The sequence below is a fragment of the Orbicella franksi genome, chromosome 4 (genome assembly GCF_964199315.1).
Source record: "Orbicella franksi chromosome 4, jaOrbFran1.1, whole genome shotgun sequence".
Lineage (NCBI taxonomy): Eukaryota > Metazoa > Cnidaria > Anthozoa > Scleractinia > Merulinidae > Orbicella > Orbicella franksi.
In genome coordinates, this window is record NC_138148.1 from 31,322,768 (window position 1) to 31,342,618 (window position 19,851).

The window sequence follows — 19,851 nt, forward strand, 5'->3', positions numbered from 1 at the left end:
TCACGTTGCACATAGCTATACCTCAGACCAGGAACACGCTTACCCAGTCCTTTTGCAGATCTCTCTTGATCCCTGTGATATTGATCAATTGTTGGCTGCCAGCCAAAAGTAGTACCTCCCTTCTCAAAAGCTTTTTCCCCTTGTTCCTTGAACTGTACAAAGCTGCAATGACGTTCTTTAACTGGAAAATATAAGAAACAATAACACCCAGGTGTTACAAATTGCACACACTACGAGAATAATTAAATTAGAAGGCCATACCTGGTGAGCAGGGCATATCATGACAAAGCAGGTTTTGTCTGATCTGGTGCTGAATGGATTGATGAAACTGGCCTTGAACCGGTATTGCTCATCACCACCGTCTTCTACTGGGAGCTGCTCATTTGCATAGCCACATAGCCTCTTGAAAAGCGCTAAGTTACAGGAAGCTCCATCACCAACCAATAGAATGACATGGAACCGGTACTTTTCAAGGGTACTGATCACCTTAAAGATGATGTCATGTAGGAACTTTCCATCCAGGGGTACTTCACGGAAAAAGTAAGGCCCAGCAAACTCAAACCCAGATGTCAAATCCCGCCAGTAGGTCTGAAGAACATGACTTGCTTTTTGACCAATTCCATTTTCTGAGGCAAACAGGGACTCATAAACATCATGGAGACATGACCAGTCATTTTCACTCATTGCATAACCAATGGCGACACCATCTGTGCAACGGATCTGGATCTTACTCTGCACCTGTTAATTACAATTTTAAAAGCATTTCATGGTCTGAAATTTCAGTTAAAAATAATTTCAAACTATAGCCAGTTAACTGATTGGTATTTACTTTCCATTTGAGGGATCATGGTGATAAATCAGGATTAAAGGCTTCACCAATCCAACAACAGTTTTGAATCATTGAATGGATCTGAAAGTAGTAATTTAATTTAAACTAACGACAACATAAGTTGAGTAAACGCAATAATAAAAGGGGTCTGGCAAAATTGTATATTGAGCCAGCTATTTGTTAAAATATGTAATTGGAACAACTATGATTAATTTGTCAAATTTAACTCAGTTAATACTGCTCCAACAAGACAGCAAAAAAAAAAAAGAAGAAAACCACTTAAAATTTAAATGAGGTGCATTAATTCATGCTCAATGAGCCCTGTAGGATTCAAATAACATCATTGATTGCAGCCATGCAGACGTACCAAGCAAAGGAAGATAGTCAAAATTCTTTTTTAAATAAGGTACACCAATTTGGCTGTTATGATGTTAACAAAGGGAATACCCCCTATTCACCTTTGTCTCATCAAAAAGGAGCTCTCCAACTCCCAGTGGCTCTGGTCTTCCACTGGGGACTGCAGTGGTTTTAAATTGATTAAACAAAGACAGTTGCTCGATGATTCTTTCTTCATGGATACAATCCTCTACTGTTATCTTTGCCATTACCCTCTCCAAGGACCTCCTGCATGGTAGCTGGAGAATATCCAGCTTCTTGAGGTCATCAAACAGGGCCGGGCAGCGCGCATAAATGGTAAGAGCCACTCGCCAAGACGCCTGCGTCCAACGATTAGATCGATGTCCATATCCTGTAATAGAATGTGTATAATAAGGAGAAGCATAAATTAATGAAAAAGGTATGAGCTACATGTAAAAGAACCACCAAGCTACTGGGTTATTCTTTGCATGCCCATCCAAATATGTGGACAATACAGGATTTCAAATTTTAATGCTGGACAAGTTTGCAACAGACTCCCTTCTGATCATAAGATGGATCCAGAAGAAAAAGCCCTCCACATACATACATGCACATTAATTAACAGCATTTCTTATTGCTGTTCTAGAACAGACAGGGATGTTTGTCAGAAATTTGAATTAAACCCTTGAAGGAGACCAGTGGCCTGGCTCAAGCTATTTTTACCCTCTTGAAAGATACCAAATTATTAAAAAATACGGAATTTATATTTTCTACTTTTATTCCTCTGACATTTTGCCCAACACCCTAAGTGAGACCAGTAGGCGGAAATTTACACCTTTAAGCAAGACAACATGCATATGAAGCCCTATGCCCCCCCCCGGGGGGGGTACTCCCATAAATTTCGGATAGTTGTGTGCCGCGAAGGGTCTTAAACCCTGACCCTATTTAAGGATGAATCAAACGAAAATTGATACCCTATTTAAGGCCCAAACCTGTAAAATGACATCCTATGCAAGGGGAGAACAAAAAATGCTACAAGCCATGAAATCAGAACACATCAGGATCGCAAGACTAAGAAAGTTGCTGAAAACTACTCCAGATTATTACATGTGTTCTGATTTCATGGCTTGTAGCATTTTTTCAATTTATGAAACCAATCCGCAGGCTAAACGTAAGTCATTTAATTGTCATTCAAATTTTTTTAATTAAATGTGTTCCTACTGAAGCTGCTTGGATTAAGAGACGTCAAAATCACCTGTATATATTGAAGGCAAACAAACACTACTCCTGCGGTTGAAAATTGTCCAAATAATGACAAATATATTTTCAACCTCGCTACCAAGGCTTTTTCCTTGAAATTTGGAGGGGGTGGGAAAAGAAAACCTTCTTTGGGAGTTGACGTCTCCATACAGTAGATTTTTAACCATACAAAACTTGTTATAGTCTATTCACCAGACTCAAATTAATGAATTTTTGTACTTTCGCGGGGAATTCCAATAGGGGATTTAGTGTTTGAAGTGTTTGAATATATCTCATTTCACGAAATGTTAATCAGGGATCACGTGACCTGCTGCGGGAGGTGCGTTGGCCTCATGGTTAGTGCGCTCGTCTCCGGATCGAGCGGTCTGGGTTCGAGCCCTAGCCAGAGACATTGTGTTGTGTTTGTGGGCAAGATACTGTCTCTCAACCCAGGTGTATAAAAGGGTACCGGCCAATATAATGCTGCGGGATAAATACTCTTTTTCTGTGGCCATCGTAGCTTAGCAAGAAATAACACACAATCTGCGATGATAAACATGACAAAACGCATTGTTGGAAAACAAAAAAAAACTTTCTTTTTACTTGACGTTTCGTATGTTTCGACATACATCTTCAGAAGTGACCGTTGAAAATAGCAGAAACGACTAAAATTTTAAGTTTAAGATAAGTAACTAATTAATAATGACAATGACAGAAGCTGAAAACAAACATTGCATCTCAAAAGATACAAACTAATAAAGATAACGCTTTTCGCTGCTAACATTATCATCAAGGGTAGGTTTCAGTTCCCTAATTACTAGAGTCTCATTTTACATTTTGCATTTTACATTGCAAGGAAAACCAGGAAAGAAAAGCATTGCAAGAAAAGCAGTCGAAAATTTAAAAGAAGGACAGAAAAAGAACTTCCTCCTGTAATGATAAAGGTAAATTACGACTTAAACCCGGCTGGGAATGCAAAATCTGAGAAAACGGGACGTTTTCACATACACGTCTCAAGGATCCCGAGACCAAAAACGCGACTGTGGCGCGCCGCTTCATGTGCGAGGATGAGCGAGAGGAGGGAAATATTATACGGGTGAGAATCTCCAACCCACGCACTGTCTAAGTCGAGAGATTTGCACGCTTGAAACACACGCATAGAGATCCAAGGGAGGGCCAAAACTGGCACCTGTTAACGATCTCAGAGATCCCGAGACTTGAAACGCGTCTGTGGCACATCGATCAACACGCGAGGATGTAATTGAAGAGGGAGAAATGATATGGGCGAGTATCTCCAATCCAGGTACTGATAAAATCATGAACAAGCGTGGAGATCCGAGGGAGGGCCAAAACTGTCACCTGTTAAAGAAGAGGCTTAAACGGGGTTTTATACCTTAAAAATATATATATATATTTTTATAAAACAACTCTGTGGGACAGTTTTGGTACCATGTTATAGTACTTCGCACTCTGACTTAAAAAATGAGCTTTTTCAGGTCACATGCCCAATAGTTAATGAATAACTAGCTCCTAAGTGAAAGAGGTGTTCAGCAATTACGTACCAATGAATGGTTCGAGACGCATGGAATTAAGTTCATCCAATCCATAAGTACGTTGTACAGGGAGCAAATTTGAGAAAACAGTGTTTTGAGGTGTTTTGTTTTTTTCTCATGAAAATGGGGAAAATGTTACTAATAACTAATATATATTAACTAAATTAACTGAATAACAGGGCGGGGAAACATTTTATATATTGCAATTGCTGGAGGTTTACGACCTAGATAACTGTGTCATTTTCCAATCATAAAAAATTTGACAAATTCAGTTGAATCTCAATAGAGATATGCTGTGCGAGATATTGGTGATCTGTCTATTTGGTCATTTTTAGAGATAAGACTTCCAAGTATTACTTCAGTCTCCTAGAACTCAAATTAGGGGAAAGGGGAGTAGGTGCAGCTGGAGGGGGTATATCGGAAGGCTTTACATCAGTGTGTCATTGAATACCCAAATACAAACCAGTCATAGAAATGTTAATCAAGTATAAGGAGCGTATAAGATCGTAGAGGAAACAATGTTCAGCTGGACCATGATGCAAAATTGTCATAAGTGCACATGTCTAAAGCTTTCCTTTAAAGTATCATTAAGATGTACTGAAATGAATCCATTTTGTGAGTACTTTTGGGCTGTAAACAACCGTTACTATGGGTTTTGCCGTGTTGAAATATAGCTATCAGTGTGCAGATTTCTTAATTTAAACGCAAAATCGTATCAAAATACATGGCAAAATACAATGGCAATCTTAATATAATTGACTCTGGCCCTATACGACCTATACCCACTTAGGGTTATAGCCAAAATCTAATACAATTGACGATTTACTTCAATGACATACAATATTCCAGCAACAAAATACTAATGCCATGAGTTAAAGCCAATAATACACGCAGAGACTTGCCGCTATGCTGTATAACGAACACTCTTTGTCACTCAATATTCAAATGAAAGGAGAAGTTTAATAAAGGCACGCCGAAGTTGAACCTATGTTCTTTTCTCAACATGTTTGTGTACAAATAGTCAACCGAGGATACTATTACATTCTTGTGGCCGGACTGTGGAGAAGATCTGCTTTAAACAATTGGACACTTAATTCTGAAGTAGAGAAATAGGTTTTAAAGAAGGGTGCCTCCAAAAGAAAATTGGCATTTTGTTATGGAGTATTATCTCACAAAATCATTATATATTTACATCCTTGTGGAACATTCTGAACCAAGAGAGACATTTTATTACCCCAGGGGGGTTTCCATATAAAGAGGGCGGGAGTGCTCGACTTACCTTACAGGGATAAAAAGCGGATATGGTACCTCTTGGGGTGTTCAGACTCAAAAGGTCCCACAGCAAGTGCTTCCATGGTACTTTTAAGGGTATTGAGCCAGAAAAGGTCTGTGTCAGATAATGTGTTGCTTTAGTATTAGTACCTCTTAGGGGTTAAAGCAATTTCAAGCCACGCCCACAAAACAGGGTCTTGGTTCCTCTTAGGGGTTCTTTTCAAAATTTCCGACGAGCTTCCCCGTCCTTTTCATATGGGAGTGCCCCACCCCCCCCCCCGCCGGAGTATTATCCTCCCTTATCCAACACGTGTGGAAGCGGAGATGACACTTCTCAGTAATTCTTTTTCGCTTAATTGGAGAAATAACTCAGTGTTAATTATTGTCAAGTAAGTCTCTAATTGTTCGGAGGCGCTGATTTTCCTTTTGTTAAATGGTCGATGTCAGGACTGGTTACGAAGCCTGTCTTGTTGAAGCCGGCTCACGTTACGGTCTTCATTTTTTTTTGCTAATGATTCGGTGTGTCAATAGGCCGAGGCACCTTGTGCCTCTGTTTCACTGAAGAGGAATCCTCGTGCAAACCAATTCACATGAAAAATGAGTTTGATTTGCATGAAAATAGCTGGTTTTGACATGACGTCACTAAAATTCGAACTACAAAACTATGGATCTTCCTGAGATTATACTTAAATGATGTATAAGAGCAGCTGAAAACTAATATTCATACAAATTTTCGCTCCTAATGGAATCTTGGTTCTTTGATACACTGCGCTTGAATTTCTGAGGTTTTGCGTGACGCAGCATTTCCATGACGGCCTGGAGAGCTGTCATGACGGTTAAAAAAGTGACTTATTTCGGGGAATTTGCACGCTTTTGTAGCAAAACTAAGTGACAGATGTTTCTGTTGGTTTCCGGCCGCCATGTTGGTGCCGGCGTGTCTAAAATACTGGTAGCTGGTGACTGGTAACTGGTCACTGGTCACTGGTCACTGATCACTGGTCACTGGTCACTGGTCACTGGTCACTGGTCCCTGGTCACCGGTCACCGGTCACTGGTCACCGGTCACTGGTCACCGGTCACTGGTCACCGGTCACTGGTCACCGGTCACTGGTCACTGGTCACCGGTCACTGGTCACTGGTCACTGGTCACTCGTCATTGGTCCCTGGTCCCTGGTCACTGGTCCCTGGTCACTGGTCACTGGTCACTGGTCACTGGTCACTGGTCCCTGCTCACTGGTCACTGGTCCCTGGTCACTGGTCCCTGGTCACTGGTCCCTGGTCCCTGGTCACTGGTCACTGGTCACTGGCCGCTGGCCGCTGGCCGCTGGTCACTGGTCGCTGGTCACTGGTCGCTGGTCACTGGTCGCTGGTCACTGGTCGCTGGTCACTGGTCGCTGGTCACTGGTCGCTGGTCGCTGGTCGCTGGTCACTGGTCGCTGGTCGCTGGTCGCTGGTCACTGGTCGCTGGTCACTGGTCGCTGGTCACTGGTCGCTGGTCACTGGTCGCTGGTCACTGGTCGCTGGTCACTGGTCACTGGTCACTGGTAATTGTTGACTGGTAACTGTTGACTGGTGACTGTTGACTGGTGTCTGATAGATTTGATACCGTGAAAGTCCCATACTACCGTCCAGTAAACTAAAGGTACCTTAGTACACTTATAAAAAGATTATTTGTCCACACACGCGTTTTTTTTACTGTAAATTTGCTACATTTAATACGAAATGAGGTAAAGTTTTCATCCATGATTCCTTCTTTCGTCGCTCTTTCAAGTTATTCATTCAACAACAAAAGTTAATATACAAAGGTAAATGGTAGTGGGTGGCGGGTAGTGGCTGGTCATATTTCACCAGGGTTGTAATACGATCGCACGGCGCTGAATATTTCTGTGTCGATTCTGTGTACGTCAAGATTGGAACGATTGTCGCTGACTGCCCCGTCTAAGAAATGAGTTTCGACTACGAGGTAAGTTTTATAAACACATTGCCGTTAAAACAAATAAGTGTCGGCTTAACTTCAGAGTAACCTGTCTACATATTGATTTTTTTCTTAACATTCAATCATGCCTTTCATTTGGGAGCACGTGAACGTGTGCACAACATTTGTATCGAATGTTACGAATGCTATTCAACTTTAAGACAACAAATTAACATTTAAGTCGAGATTACAATGCCGAAAACGACACGTTCAAAATCGAATCAAAACAATATAAATTAAAACAGTCCGATACATATTGAGTCGCCGCCGTTTAGAGAAGACTGCTCCCACGCGTTAGTAAATTGTCCGGCATTTGCCATTCTTTTTTCGGATAACCACAAATGGCAAATGCCCCGCGACAAGTAGCCAATATCTATCAGGCGTTCAAGGCGGAGAGATAGTGGTAAATGAGAAACGCGATGCATGATCGGGGAAAAGTATTTCTCCCCCCCCCCCCCCCCCCCCACAAGGTAAATATGCAAAACCAAGTAAGCAGCGTAATGTCTAGCTGTCAAAATAATCGAATCAAAACTGCGCCGCTATTTGTTTTTGCGGTTTGACACCTCTGTAATTTATCGTTTTGCTCATGAGGTTTCTTTTGTTTTGGCTTATTTCTATTTGCAAGATGTGTTTTAAAGTCTAAACATGTTCACGCTAGAAGGGACCTAAATTTTCCGCAATGGTGTTGACTGATATTTGTTATTTGCCGGCTTGGAGGCCCGTATACAGTCAACTGTCGCCTTGCGGACATCCCGCTATTACGGTCTCTCGCCATTTAAATACGGACACTAAACGACGTCCCTGAGCGTGTCCGCTGTAACGAGAGTTGACTGTAGTGACAAACTGTGACCGAGGTCACAGTTTTTCACTGAACGGGCCGACCCTTAGTGAAGCCGGTAAATGACGTTCTTATTTTTTTACTCACTTCTTTAACTTCAACAACCCTCAAAGATTGTGTTGCAAAAATTATTTGTTTGTATTAGACGCGCGCATCAATGAAGGATGAGTCGATCGCTAAGCTAGAGGGTGGTGAAGGGGGGGGTATAGATCACGTTTCACGGAAAATAAAGCAGCCCTTTCACAATTCACGAAAAATACAACATCGGCATTTCACGCTTCACGGAAAATAAAAGAGAACATTTTGGAAAATCACGGTTCACGGCGACTATAGAAATCACGATTCACGAGGAAAAAGATGGCTATTTCACATTTCACAGGAAACAAAAGGGCCGACCACGGGTCACGAAAATACCCTTTAGCACCCTCAAGCTACGGAAAGAGTGAAGAATGGTCTCTTTATTTTCCCATAAGAACTTACCGCCAAACAAAATAAATTCACCAAAATGGACAGTATTTACGGAAAAGTTCATCAGAGGAAAAGAAAAAAAAATCTGAAATGATAAGAAAAGCACAAATGTAGCATTAGACTTGCCCTAAGTCGCTCGTATGCATGCAGCGTATGTAGCCAACAAAATCGAGGAATGGCTCCGAATGAGCGACGTTCGTCACTTGCAGGAAATCAATTCGCGCTGACGTTTTTTGCCGTGAAAAATTGCATCAATTCGTTTTTTTATCGTATTGACGTCGGTACGAACCACAAGCAACGATCGACAAACTACGGCCGTAAAACTGTCATTTGATTTTGTCAATAAAGAGAACGAAAAGTCGCTTTATACGTTTTGTGGTATTTATTTCTCATTTGATAACTGCAAAACCCTATTTTACAATAACTAAGTGAATTTTCGCGCGCTGATTGGCTAATTTCTATCATGTTTTCTTCCAAACAACGTAGAGGTTCAGGAATAACAGTCTCGTCCTCTCTCTATGAACTTTTAATGAACTTTTAAAATGTTAATTCGTAGAAGTGGATACCGAGGAGGATACGTGGATACGCGTAGAAGCAAATTGAGGTCAAATTGAAAATATACTTATAGTTGAATCTCACGAGCTAGATCTAACGATAAAAGATGACGTGCCCCCTCAAGAGTGCAAAAACATGTATTCAAGAAAATCATGGTCACGTGGGGTGACGCTAACTGCGAATGTAATCTAGCGGACATTCCTTCACCGCTAGGAATTACTGCTTACATGACACGCATGAGGTTTTTCATACAAATGCTAGGAATAATATCTTGCAAATTATGTGTTGGACTAATGCATGTGATCGTGTCGAATATAGGGGTCGCCATTCTTTTAGGCGTTATGGTATTATTGCTAGTAGGGAGACTTGTGACGTTTTCCGTTCAGCCAATTCAGTTAAAACGTCATTCAGTTGTGATTAGTTTTACTTGTTTGTTACTGTTAATGTTAAAGTTATTTCAAAATCAATAGATCACGTTTCAGATTAATCAATTTTTTATAACCAGTATGGAATTACAGGTTGACGTTTATCAACTTCTGATTCTATTGTACGGAATAATTTCTTTGCCTCAATAAGATATGATGATAACTACACAATCGTTTTTAGTTATCTTAGGTTTGTTTTTACCAGCTGTGTTCTCATTTGGAGGATATCTGCTTGTCGGATGAGTAACGTCCAAATGTCAAACGTCGTGGGTCATAGTCTGGTTAATGTGAAAATATTTTGTAAGTCGTTTTAGATACATGTATTAGTTAATGTCAACGGTTGGTTGGGCGCTATTGTTATGTTATTTCTTGTTGGAATTAACGTTTTTGTAAATTGATTGGAATAATGCGTTTTGGTCCTACCTAACCAAATTCCTGTGACCAGTTACCAGTGACCAGTTACCAGTGACCAGTTACCAGTGACCAGTTACCAGTGACCAGTTACCAGTGACCAGTTACCAGTGACCAGTTACCAGTGACCAGTTACCAGTGACCAGTTACCAGTGACCAGTTACCAGTGACCAGTTACCAGTGACCAGTTACCAGTGACCAGTTACCAGTTACCAGTTACCAGCCACCAGTTACCAGCTACCAGTTACCACTTACCACTTACCACTTACCAGCTACCAATATTTTAGACACGCCGTGTTGGTGCCCATACGGATGGGCACCAGCATACAAACCTCTATAAATTTGGGTAAAAAATTTCTCCGCATATCTCGCATGAGAAAAATTACTGTGACCAAAATTTTGGCGAGAGTCTTCGCATATTTACCTTCTTTCATTTCCCAGATTCTGGACTTTATCTATTGACCGGTTTTGATTTTTATTTTGATGTATTTTGAATTGCGTGACACTGAAAACCAGCAATAAACCTGTTGGTTGAGAACATTTTCATGTGAATGGTTTCTCTTCAAGACTCGTTTTGACACAGAGGCAAAAGGCAACTAGGAAATAGAGTATTGTATATGATCTTAGCACAATAGAATTTACACTGTGTTAGACCGTTTAGCTGTCTCCATTAAGCTGCATGAAAATAGTTATATATAGGTGATGTCTACCTGTTAGGGCAATCTTACTAATGCACCAGAGCTAGAGGGGAGGTAAAATTGTTGAATAAAACCAGTAAAAACGGTTCTAACCACAGCTAAGGCTCATAACACATCGTCTCGGGTTAAAAATTACCGCCATGACAATCACGACTTATTGACATGACACTGAATGTCCCGGCACGATCTCTTTAGCTAGGTCTGTCACACATACAATCCGAACACGTCAGTGCATGTTTGCCCCTCATTATCCCCCGCAAAGCAGTCATACAAATCTTCGGTGTACCATACTTGCAACTCCTGACCGACACTCACGGCCAAAGGAACAGAAAAATTATGAAAGCCCAACTCTGGTGACTCCGAGGTAAATCCAGGTACCCCGTACACGGTAGCAGCATGGCACCCAGAACCTCCACGAAACGAAGCCTTATCTGTTGGCAAAATCCTCTGCTGTAGGGAGTCAGTGATAAATACTGCCAGGTTGTTTGGGGACGCGAGGAACGAGCAGCCCCATTTCGATCGATACTGCGGATCGCTTACTCGGCAGTTTACATACCCAGAGAGGTAGACCAGTTTGAAGGTGATCACGTGACCAGTTTCTGGAATCGTAAAATTTCCGTATGAACTGCCGTGGGAGCCAAAACAAACGGGTGATGTGTTCAGTTTTATCCAGTTCACTGAAAGAAAACACAACGAGCAAACTAAGAATGTTTCCAAGAACCTCTAGATGATAATGATTGCTTTGACCAGATATAGTAAATCTTAGAAACACATAATTAGTTAAAGCTTTCATTTTTCACATTTTTGAAATACAGCTGAATGTGTAGATATGTCAATTTTCAGAATGAAGAAATGAAGTTACAACACTAATTGAAGCCCCCTCGAAACAAGTTGTAAAGTAAATTTCGCGTAAATTAACCACGCGAAATTTAATACAATGTTTTATTATATGGCTGTGTCTCACAAGGACTGGGAACTACCGAATTCACAAATTTGATTGGCTGAAATCGATATTGACCGCGGTCTAGATTTTTCCATCTAGACCGGCATCTAGAACGATTTCATTTTGCGTTGAAAAAGTAGCAAACTAAAATACAAAAATGTTCACCAGTTTCTTTTATTTTCTTCTTAATCATTTATGAAAGTGCCAAAAAGCCTGATGACAAAAAACATTAAAGAGGACGAGCAAATTTTGGCTGGTTTAAGTTAAGCTCATCGCCGTTCGCAAGCAAAATGCCAGCAAACCAGTTACATTAAACGAATGAAAGTTTTCTTCTTTGCCATATAATAAACATCTTATTAACCAAGCTAAGTCGGTCTGTATGGGAGAATCTTGACCTCGGTCGTGTGTACAGACCTCACTGCGTTCGGTCTGTACTCACAACCTCGGTCAAGATTCTCCCATACAGACCTCCTGCTCGGTTAATAAGAGTTAAGTAATGTTCTTTAATCAACGTGCTACGTTGCCAAGAGGGGAGAAAGTCAGTTCTTACTCCAAGGATCCATTTGAAGGATTGGCAATGTCTTTCAGCTGTAAGCGCAAATAGAGGTTGTCATGTAATCTGTATAGTTCTGCTTTGTTACAAAGGAACATGTCAAACTTTTTTTCACTTACGTTTTGTTATATTGTTTAGTTCAGAGGGATTCGGAACTATTGCTATGGAAAATTAAAATCAGTTGGCTAATATTGAGGCGAACTGTTTGTTAATCAAGATCAGTATTTTGCCATTTTCGCGGAATTTAGTTTCTGGTAAGGTTTTTTTGGGGGGGAGGAGGGGGGGGGGGCAAATAGCGAAATTTAAATTCTGCGGAAGATGCCCGAAACATTTTTGCGAAATCAAGTTCCCGCGAAAATATGTAACAATAAGGTAGTCGATCCCCATGCTCACGACGTTAATTGAATTATCTCACGAGACGATATTGTTGTCTTCTCAAGATAATCCCTCTTTAGTCAATTTTAGATCATTCCAGGCTAGAGAAATCCTACTAGGGTCTGGAAACAAGCGATCCTGTGACACGAGTTCTACTCGCGTGACTCGCGTGGACTGCCCAGCTTTTCACGCATCGTCCACGAAACGTCCACGAGTAAACTGAACATTACATCTAAAATATCTTGAGAAAGATTACGTTGGTATGGGGATCAACTCTCTAACCCTTATCTTCTTCTGATTAGCCCAATCCTCAACTGAAGATGGAACATGATACGTATGGAGCATGTTGAATTTAAGAGGTTATCTAGTTACCTATATCGCAATTCGTTCCCGTGTAACCAGGCTCACAAGTACAATTGTACTGGTTTAACAGGTTATTACAGGTTCCGTGGACACACGGTTGACTGGCACATTCGTCAATATCTAAAAGTGAAAGAAATAAGGTTTAAGGTGGCTCACAACAGATTACGACACTTGTGCTTTGACCAAGAGAAACTGATTGACGTCATTGATGGTAAAACAACGATGGTTTCCTTGACATCGCAGGTTACCATAGCGATGGTATAACCTTTCAAAAACTCTTAATTAAATGTTTGCCTGTTTTTTTTTAACTCACAAATGAGCCCTGTAATCACCATATCATGGTCAACTCGTTAACATATATCTTTCTTCAAAGTTTTAAAGAAACTCTGGAATAGTAGTTCACAGGCAGCTCAGAATCGAAAATTGTTAAACAACAACCTTTGGAACGGAGTTTAACCTTTTGCTAATAAAATGAAATCTTAATTTGGTGATTGACAATTTCACTTGTTTGGCAAAATTATATCGCATTGTTCATATTCATTCAGTTCTGCTGTGCTGAGTTACACTGTCCTGGTTCAAGAGAGAATGAAGAGCAACAGGTTTAATCCACCAAATAGGCCTTATTACCAAGGTAATCCATCTTAAGCTAAATTTAGATCACTTCCGGCTTCAGGCATCCCAGGAGAGTCTAGAATAAGCCAATCATGTGACGCAACGTATGATCACGTGGATAGGCCAAGCGACTTTAGACGCATTTTCATCGTCCTCAAGAACAGCCACGCAACGAGCGTGGTAATACTAACCGCTGGAGAACTAGGCATCATGTCTAAAGATAACTCAAAAGGGATTACCCTGAAAACAAGATTTATATAAGGGATCAATTTTGTTTCCCTTGATCCTCTAGCCTCTCTTGGCTGGATAGGTTATAATTAATTTTGTTTAAGCGTCAAGGCCTGGTCAAACGGACCCGCAAGTAATCGCAAGCAGCCGCAAGTTGAACTTGTGTAGAGAGTTGCGTTGGGTGGCTAAACGGATTCGCAAGTTTCCTCGCAAGTACCAGCAAGTCGCAATAAAACCCATTTCAAGGCAGACATATCAAGTATTTCATTGGCTAATAATAGGTTAATGGAAGCCTCAACTTGCGTTGACTTGGGTTGGGTGGCCAAACGGTGAAAAACTTGCGTCGACTTGCGTGCAAATTTGATCTCGACCAAAGTGAGCGCAAGTCATCGCAAGTCAACGCAAGTGCACGCAAGGCCTGGCCAAACGGAGTCGCAAGTAGACGCAAGTTCTCAACTTGCGTCTACCTGCGAGTCCGTTTGGCCAGGGCTTCACATTTCATCCAACCTGTCTCACACCGAAATCCAATATAGCCTGGTACACATGCGCACTGCATCCTTTTTCCTTTGACGTTACAAGCCTCGCTGCATGTTCCCCCATTGAGACAAGGCTGAGAGTGACAGCAGCCGTTGTAACATGTTGTTAGCTGGCCTCCCTTCTGTTTAATTTAATGAGAAAATGTAGATCGTTGTATTGAGGCGAGCTAAATTGTCAGCTTTCTGTCTCCCATCTCATTATGTAGCCAAGAATCGGTTTACTCACACTAACTTTTCTGTTTTCGAAAGGAAACGTTTTCCAACAAGAACTTTTAATTAGTAATAAGCAATACTATTGCATGGTCTACCGGCTACTTTAGAATAAGATCATACTTTCATAACCGTCTGTAATCTAACACGATATATTTTTCTTGTCGATTTTCTCTTGAAGTGTTAGTGCATAACTCTCCCAAATTTGGAGCCACAGGATGTCCCCCCACACACCTAAGGATCCTCTCGAACTGCAAATGCATGCAACAAAGTAAATAAAATATAAGTCATTCTGTAGTCATTTTCCGTGTGCATCTGATGTTACTTCCCAAACACCTCCTAATAGGAGATTTTCGTTTTACTTACCACCACGTTGTAATCGATTACTAGATCATAGTATTGACCTCTTTCTCGAGGTTCCAAGGCACTGGGTTTCAGATATTTGTTCTCTTCGTTCAGCTCACAGTTGTCCTGGCTGCCGGTTGTTAAGTAGTTAAATGAGATGCACCGACAGTTAGCCTGGCATTTTCTAAAACACTCTACCGGCATTGAAACTGTTAATGTCTTAAAAACGTAGCCAGAGAGCCTGTGATTGTCAACCATGTTTCTTCCTGTTGCGAAGTAAAATCCACCAGGGAGATAGCGGTTATCGTGGCAAGGTGGCTCCGAGTACGACACATGGAAAAGAAGAAGGAGAGTTATTTTGTACCAGTGCAAAAATGGCGGGTCCATGTCGTGATACGCTTGACTGTAGTGTGAAGTAAAAACTTCAATGAGTAAATTTCGAGTAAGACATAGGCTGAGTGTAAAAATATTAACGAAGTTCATATTAAAGCAAGGTATTACAAAGTAAACAAATAAATTTGCAATATTTAGAGAGGAAGCCACATCGGCCCTACTTAGTTTTCACGCAGGTCCTCTATCCTGGTCGAATTAGAATTTGGAGAAGTTGGTTTGTGAGAACGGAGGAAAACCGGAGAACCCGGAGAAAAACCCTCGGAGCAAGGCGAAAACCAACAACAAACTTAACCCGCATATGGCACCGGGCAGGAATCGAACCAGGGTCACATTGGTGGGAGGCGAGCGCTCTCACCACCGCGCAGTCCCTGCTACCCAACTCAGTTGGTATTTCGCCGATGGTATTGACCGAGCGAAAGAGTGCAACTACTGAAAGCTGTTGTTTTCTGCCTTAGTTTTCTCTTCACTAGCAATGAAGCGGAGTCGCAATTGGCTGCTTAGCCTGTAAGGTCTTTACCGGAGCTGTCAAGACAAAGTCCGCAGTTGTGGTCATGTGACAAGTTTTTCTTTATTTACTTATTAATGGGAATTGAAACCTTTTTTTTTACAAAGGTTGTCTTTCAAGCACTCTAATCCGTATAAATATTCTCTAAACTCTTGGTCTTCGGCCATCGTAGCTTGATTAAAAATATAACACAAACAGCGGTTATAAACATTTTAAAAACATGCATTTTATGAACTTGATGTTTCGTATGCTAGTCAACATACATTTTCAAAAGTATGACCGTTAAAATTTTTGGAAAAGCTATTTATACTGTATAAATGGGGGTCTGGAACCAAGACAGAAAACATATCTGCAGTAGAAATTTAAGACGTTTCAAACAGAAACTGTCTGTAAAGTGATACATTGGAAAAGCTTTCCTAATAAAGTAAAAGCTTTTCACTGTTGACGTTGACATTCAATGCTGCCTCTAACTTCTGAATAAACAAGGTCTCCTTAACCTTACAATGGTAGTCAGGTTTTCCGGACGCCAAAATGTCAAAATGGTCCCATTTGCTGTTGCGACCAGTTGTTTTAACGTGATCAGCACAGTAGCAGAAGAGTGATCACGTTTCGAAAGGGCCTTCAAATGTTCCGTTTTCCGGTCGTGAAGTCTTCGTTTCGCTTTCCCAATGTAAAAATCATTGCAGTCCCAGCAACTAGCTTTATCAATGACTTTGGATAATTGTAATCGGTTGAGACAGTCCTTATATGGGAAGAAGCATTTGACAGTTTCCGACAGAAAAAAAAAGACAGTTTCTGTTTGAAACGTCTTAAATTTCTACTGCAGATGTTTTCTGTCTAAGTTCCAGACCCCCAGTTATACAGTATAAATAGCTTTTCAAAAACTTTTAACTGTTATACTTTTGAAAATGCATGTTGACTAGCATACGGAACGTCAAGTTCATAAAATGCATGTTTTTAAAATGTTTATCACAGCTGTTTGTGTTATTATGTAATATTCTCTAAGTTTTTTAATTATTTAAAGAGAGAACGAAGAAAGCAACAAAAATAATTGAAAAAAAGCTGAGCAGTTTTCAATTATTTTTTGAAAATATATTTGAAAATATATTTGTTTCGCCATGACTTGCAGGTTTAGAAATTAAGAATAAAATATTAAACGCATTTACTCAAATACAATCGTCAGAAATATTGCTTGAAAAATAAATTAAATCTGTAAATTTAATTAAACTTCTGCTTTCGACGTGTGTGTGAATAGCGAAGAAGATCGATTATCAGTTAGTCAAGGCAATTTCTGTAGGGAGTCATTTACCTAAAGTAATAATGTTGACGAGCTGGCTTGTGAGAAATTGTGAGAATTTTTTCACTTTCAACTCTCGCCATGAACCCCAGGAGGTTATTGGCTGGTTGAAACTTTTAACATGCAAGGTTTAAATTCAAAAAATGGAGAAATATCTATGGCGTGGCAAATAAAAAATGATGATGATAACTAATTTGAGCATTTCAGAGAATAGTCCACTTTTTCCGAGACAACACTGTCAGCGATAAATTGGCAAACGTTATGACGTTTTGCAAACAGTTTTATTAATTTTTAAAATTGTTTCTTTTGACTTAGTCCTCAGGTGAGACTCAAGTTTGTTTTTATAGCCAGAGATTTTCGGGTACAAAAAAAATCGCAGTGGATACGAACTGAGTTCTGTGCTCGAAATAAGATGAAAAGTCCTACTAGAAGCAGACCAATATTTAGCTACCTCTTATGATCAGCCATTAATAAAGCACTTTGATTGAGCTTGCCTCTCACGTCGAATACAATTGATAGAAAATTGCTTCTGAAAATTCGTAGGAATCCAGATTTTCCTTACCTTAATCCCGCTTTCGTGGCCTTGGGATCGCAGTACTAAGAAATTTGCTGAAAACCACTCCAGATTATTACTTGTGCTCTGATTTCATAGCTTGTAGCATTTCTTCAATTTATGAAACCAACCCGCAGGCTAAACGTAAGTCATTTAATTGTCATTCAAATTTTTTAATTAAATATGTTCCTACTGAAGCTGCTTGAATTAAGCGACGTCAAAATCACCTGTATATATTGAAGGCAAACAAACACTACTCCTGCGGTTGCAAATTATCCAAATAATGACAAATCTATTTTCAACCTCTCCACCAGAGCTTTTCCCTTGAGATTTGAAGGAGGTGGGAAGAGAAAACCTTCAAGGAGTTCACGTTTCCATACAGGAGATTTTTAAACATAGATTTTAAAACTTAACATTTTAAAACTTATTATAGTCGATTCAAACTAATGAATTTTTGTATTTTTGCGGAAGATTCCAATAGGGGATTTAAAAGCGTTTGAATAAATCACTTCTCACGAAATATTTATGGAGATCACGTGACCTGCTGAATTTTTTTTTTTCCGGCCCCCTCCACATTGCGATCCTGGGAACGAGACTGCCCTATTTAAAGTGGTGGGGAGGGGGTCTAAATCAAGTAGAACGGAAAATGAAATTGGCTTTTCACAGTTCACGGAAAATAAAATAGGCATTTTACGAACTCACCTAACTAACTTTCAAACCTTATGTCCAGGCACATAAGAACTTTACGTTTCGTATGCCAGTCACTCCCCGCATATATTTTAAAAAGTGACCAATAAAAACTTTCGAAAAAACTATTTATATCGTGAACATTAGACGTCTGGAACCTAGACTGAGAAAAAATGATCTGCAGCAGTACGTTAACCTGTCTAGACATCATGAGGAGTAACATCTAATAAAGCAACATGTACAACTTCTCACTGCTGACGTTGACATTTATTGAGGGCTTTAGCTCTTGAATGAACAGAATCTACTTAGTTCTGCAATGAAAGCCTAACAACAAGAGTTTATAACATCGAAGAAAGTTAGGAGCTCGCAGGCTACTTTGGGAAAATCATAACTGACACAGTGAGCCATTGCCGAGAAACTGCGGGCTATAAACTTCAGTTAAAGGTGCTATGTCACGACCCGCGCATGTGCGAGATTTAATTGGCTCCGTTCCCATTGAGAGACAAATGCATCCACCATCTTGAATTTTTTGGGGGGAGTTATGAAATTTGTGGGAATTTCGCCCTTCTTGGTTAAAATTATTACGTCTATTTGCCGCGTGTGTGGATTTCTTTTCATCTATCTACTTGTTTTATCGTAGAGGCAAAAGTATGGATGCAAAAAAAGGCAAGAGAGACTACAGCCTGCAGTACAGTGCAGGCGTTATTTTGGCACAGAACGCTCGATGGACCAGGCTTTCGATGCTGCCGTTTTGACCGGTAAAGGGTTGGGGCACAGTGCATGGTGAGGGGCAGGGGGGCAGTGCACCTCACGCCTACTTTACTCTCTCGGCAAGCCTACTCCCTCGCCCCAACCCTCCACAGTGACCAAATCCAAGATGGCGGCCTAATACGAAAATGTGCACTCACACACCAGTAATGCGCCTGCACTGCAGGCTAGAGAGACTACAGTGGTGAGTTTGATTGACAATTCTGTAAATTGATGGATTTACACGAACAACCCATACACGTGAACACACGTTTCTTCCGGAGCGTTGTCCGCGTCATCGCAGTTATGGAAATCCTCTCCAAACCAAACCGCAAACTGCTGCCCGGCTGTCACAGGCAAAGGAGTGGTGAAATTATCAAATAACAGTTCAGGCGAGTCCGGAGAATACCCTGGTAGGCTATAGTATAATTGTATGTTGCAGGATAATCCTCCAAAGAGCTCAGCGTTGTTGGGAAGAAGGCGGGCTTTGTTGGAATCTGCTATGAAGGTTCCCATTTTGTCAGGCCCGCCTCGGCTTTTGCATCCCCAGTTGCTACTGGATACGCCGGCGTGGCAGCTCACCGTGCCATTCAGATGAACCAGTTTAAACGTGATGACGTCACCGGGTGACGGGGTTGTGAACATTCCAGGCTTGTTCCCAAGGGATCCAAAGCAAATTGGTGAATTTTCTGGGTGTGGCTTCATCTTAATCCAGTTGACTGAAAACAAAAATTAACATAGATTATATAAGTTTTGATTGATGGACAATAATGACGCATAGTGATAGTAGGATTAGAGCTCTGTTGGTCAGGTGCAGCGTGTGCTGAGGCGAAACAGTCCAATTTCTGATTTACAGGTACGACTACAGTTGTGGTAGACGAACT

The 19,851-nt window shown here is 40.7% G+C and overlaps 1 protein-coding gene across 1 annotated transcript; it reads right to left on the reverse strand.

Moving 5' to 3' along the window:
* Positions 1-22: 22 nt before the first annotated feature.
* On the reverse strand, positions 23-1,735 carry LOC145485704 (uncharacterized). The gene is made up of 3 exons (XM_081464328.1): positions 1,288-1,735; positions 262-738; positions 23-181 (listed from the first exon to the last, which is right to left on the reverse strand). Exons 1-3 carry the CDS (start codon positions 1,432-1,434, stop codon positions 23-25), a joined length of 783 nt encoding a protein of 260 aa, XP_081320454.1. The 5' UTR covers positions 1,435-1,735.
* Positions 1,736-19,851: the final 18,116 nt, after the last annotated feature.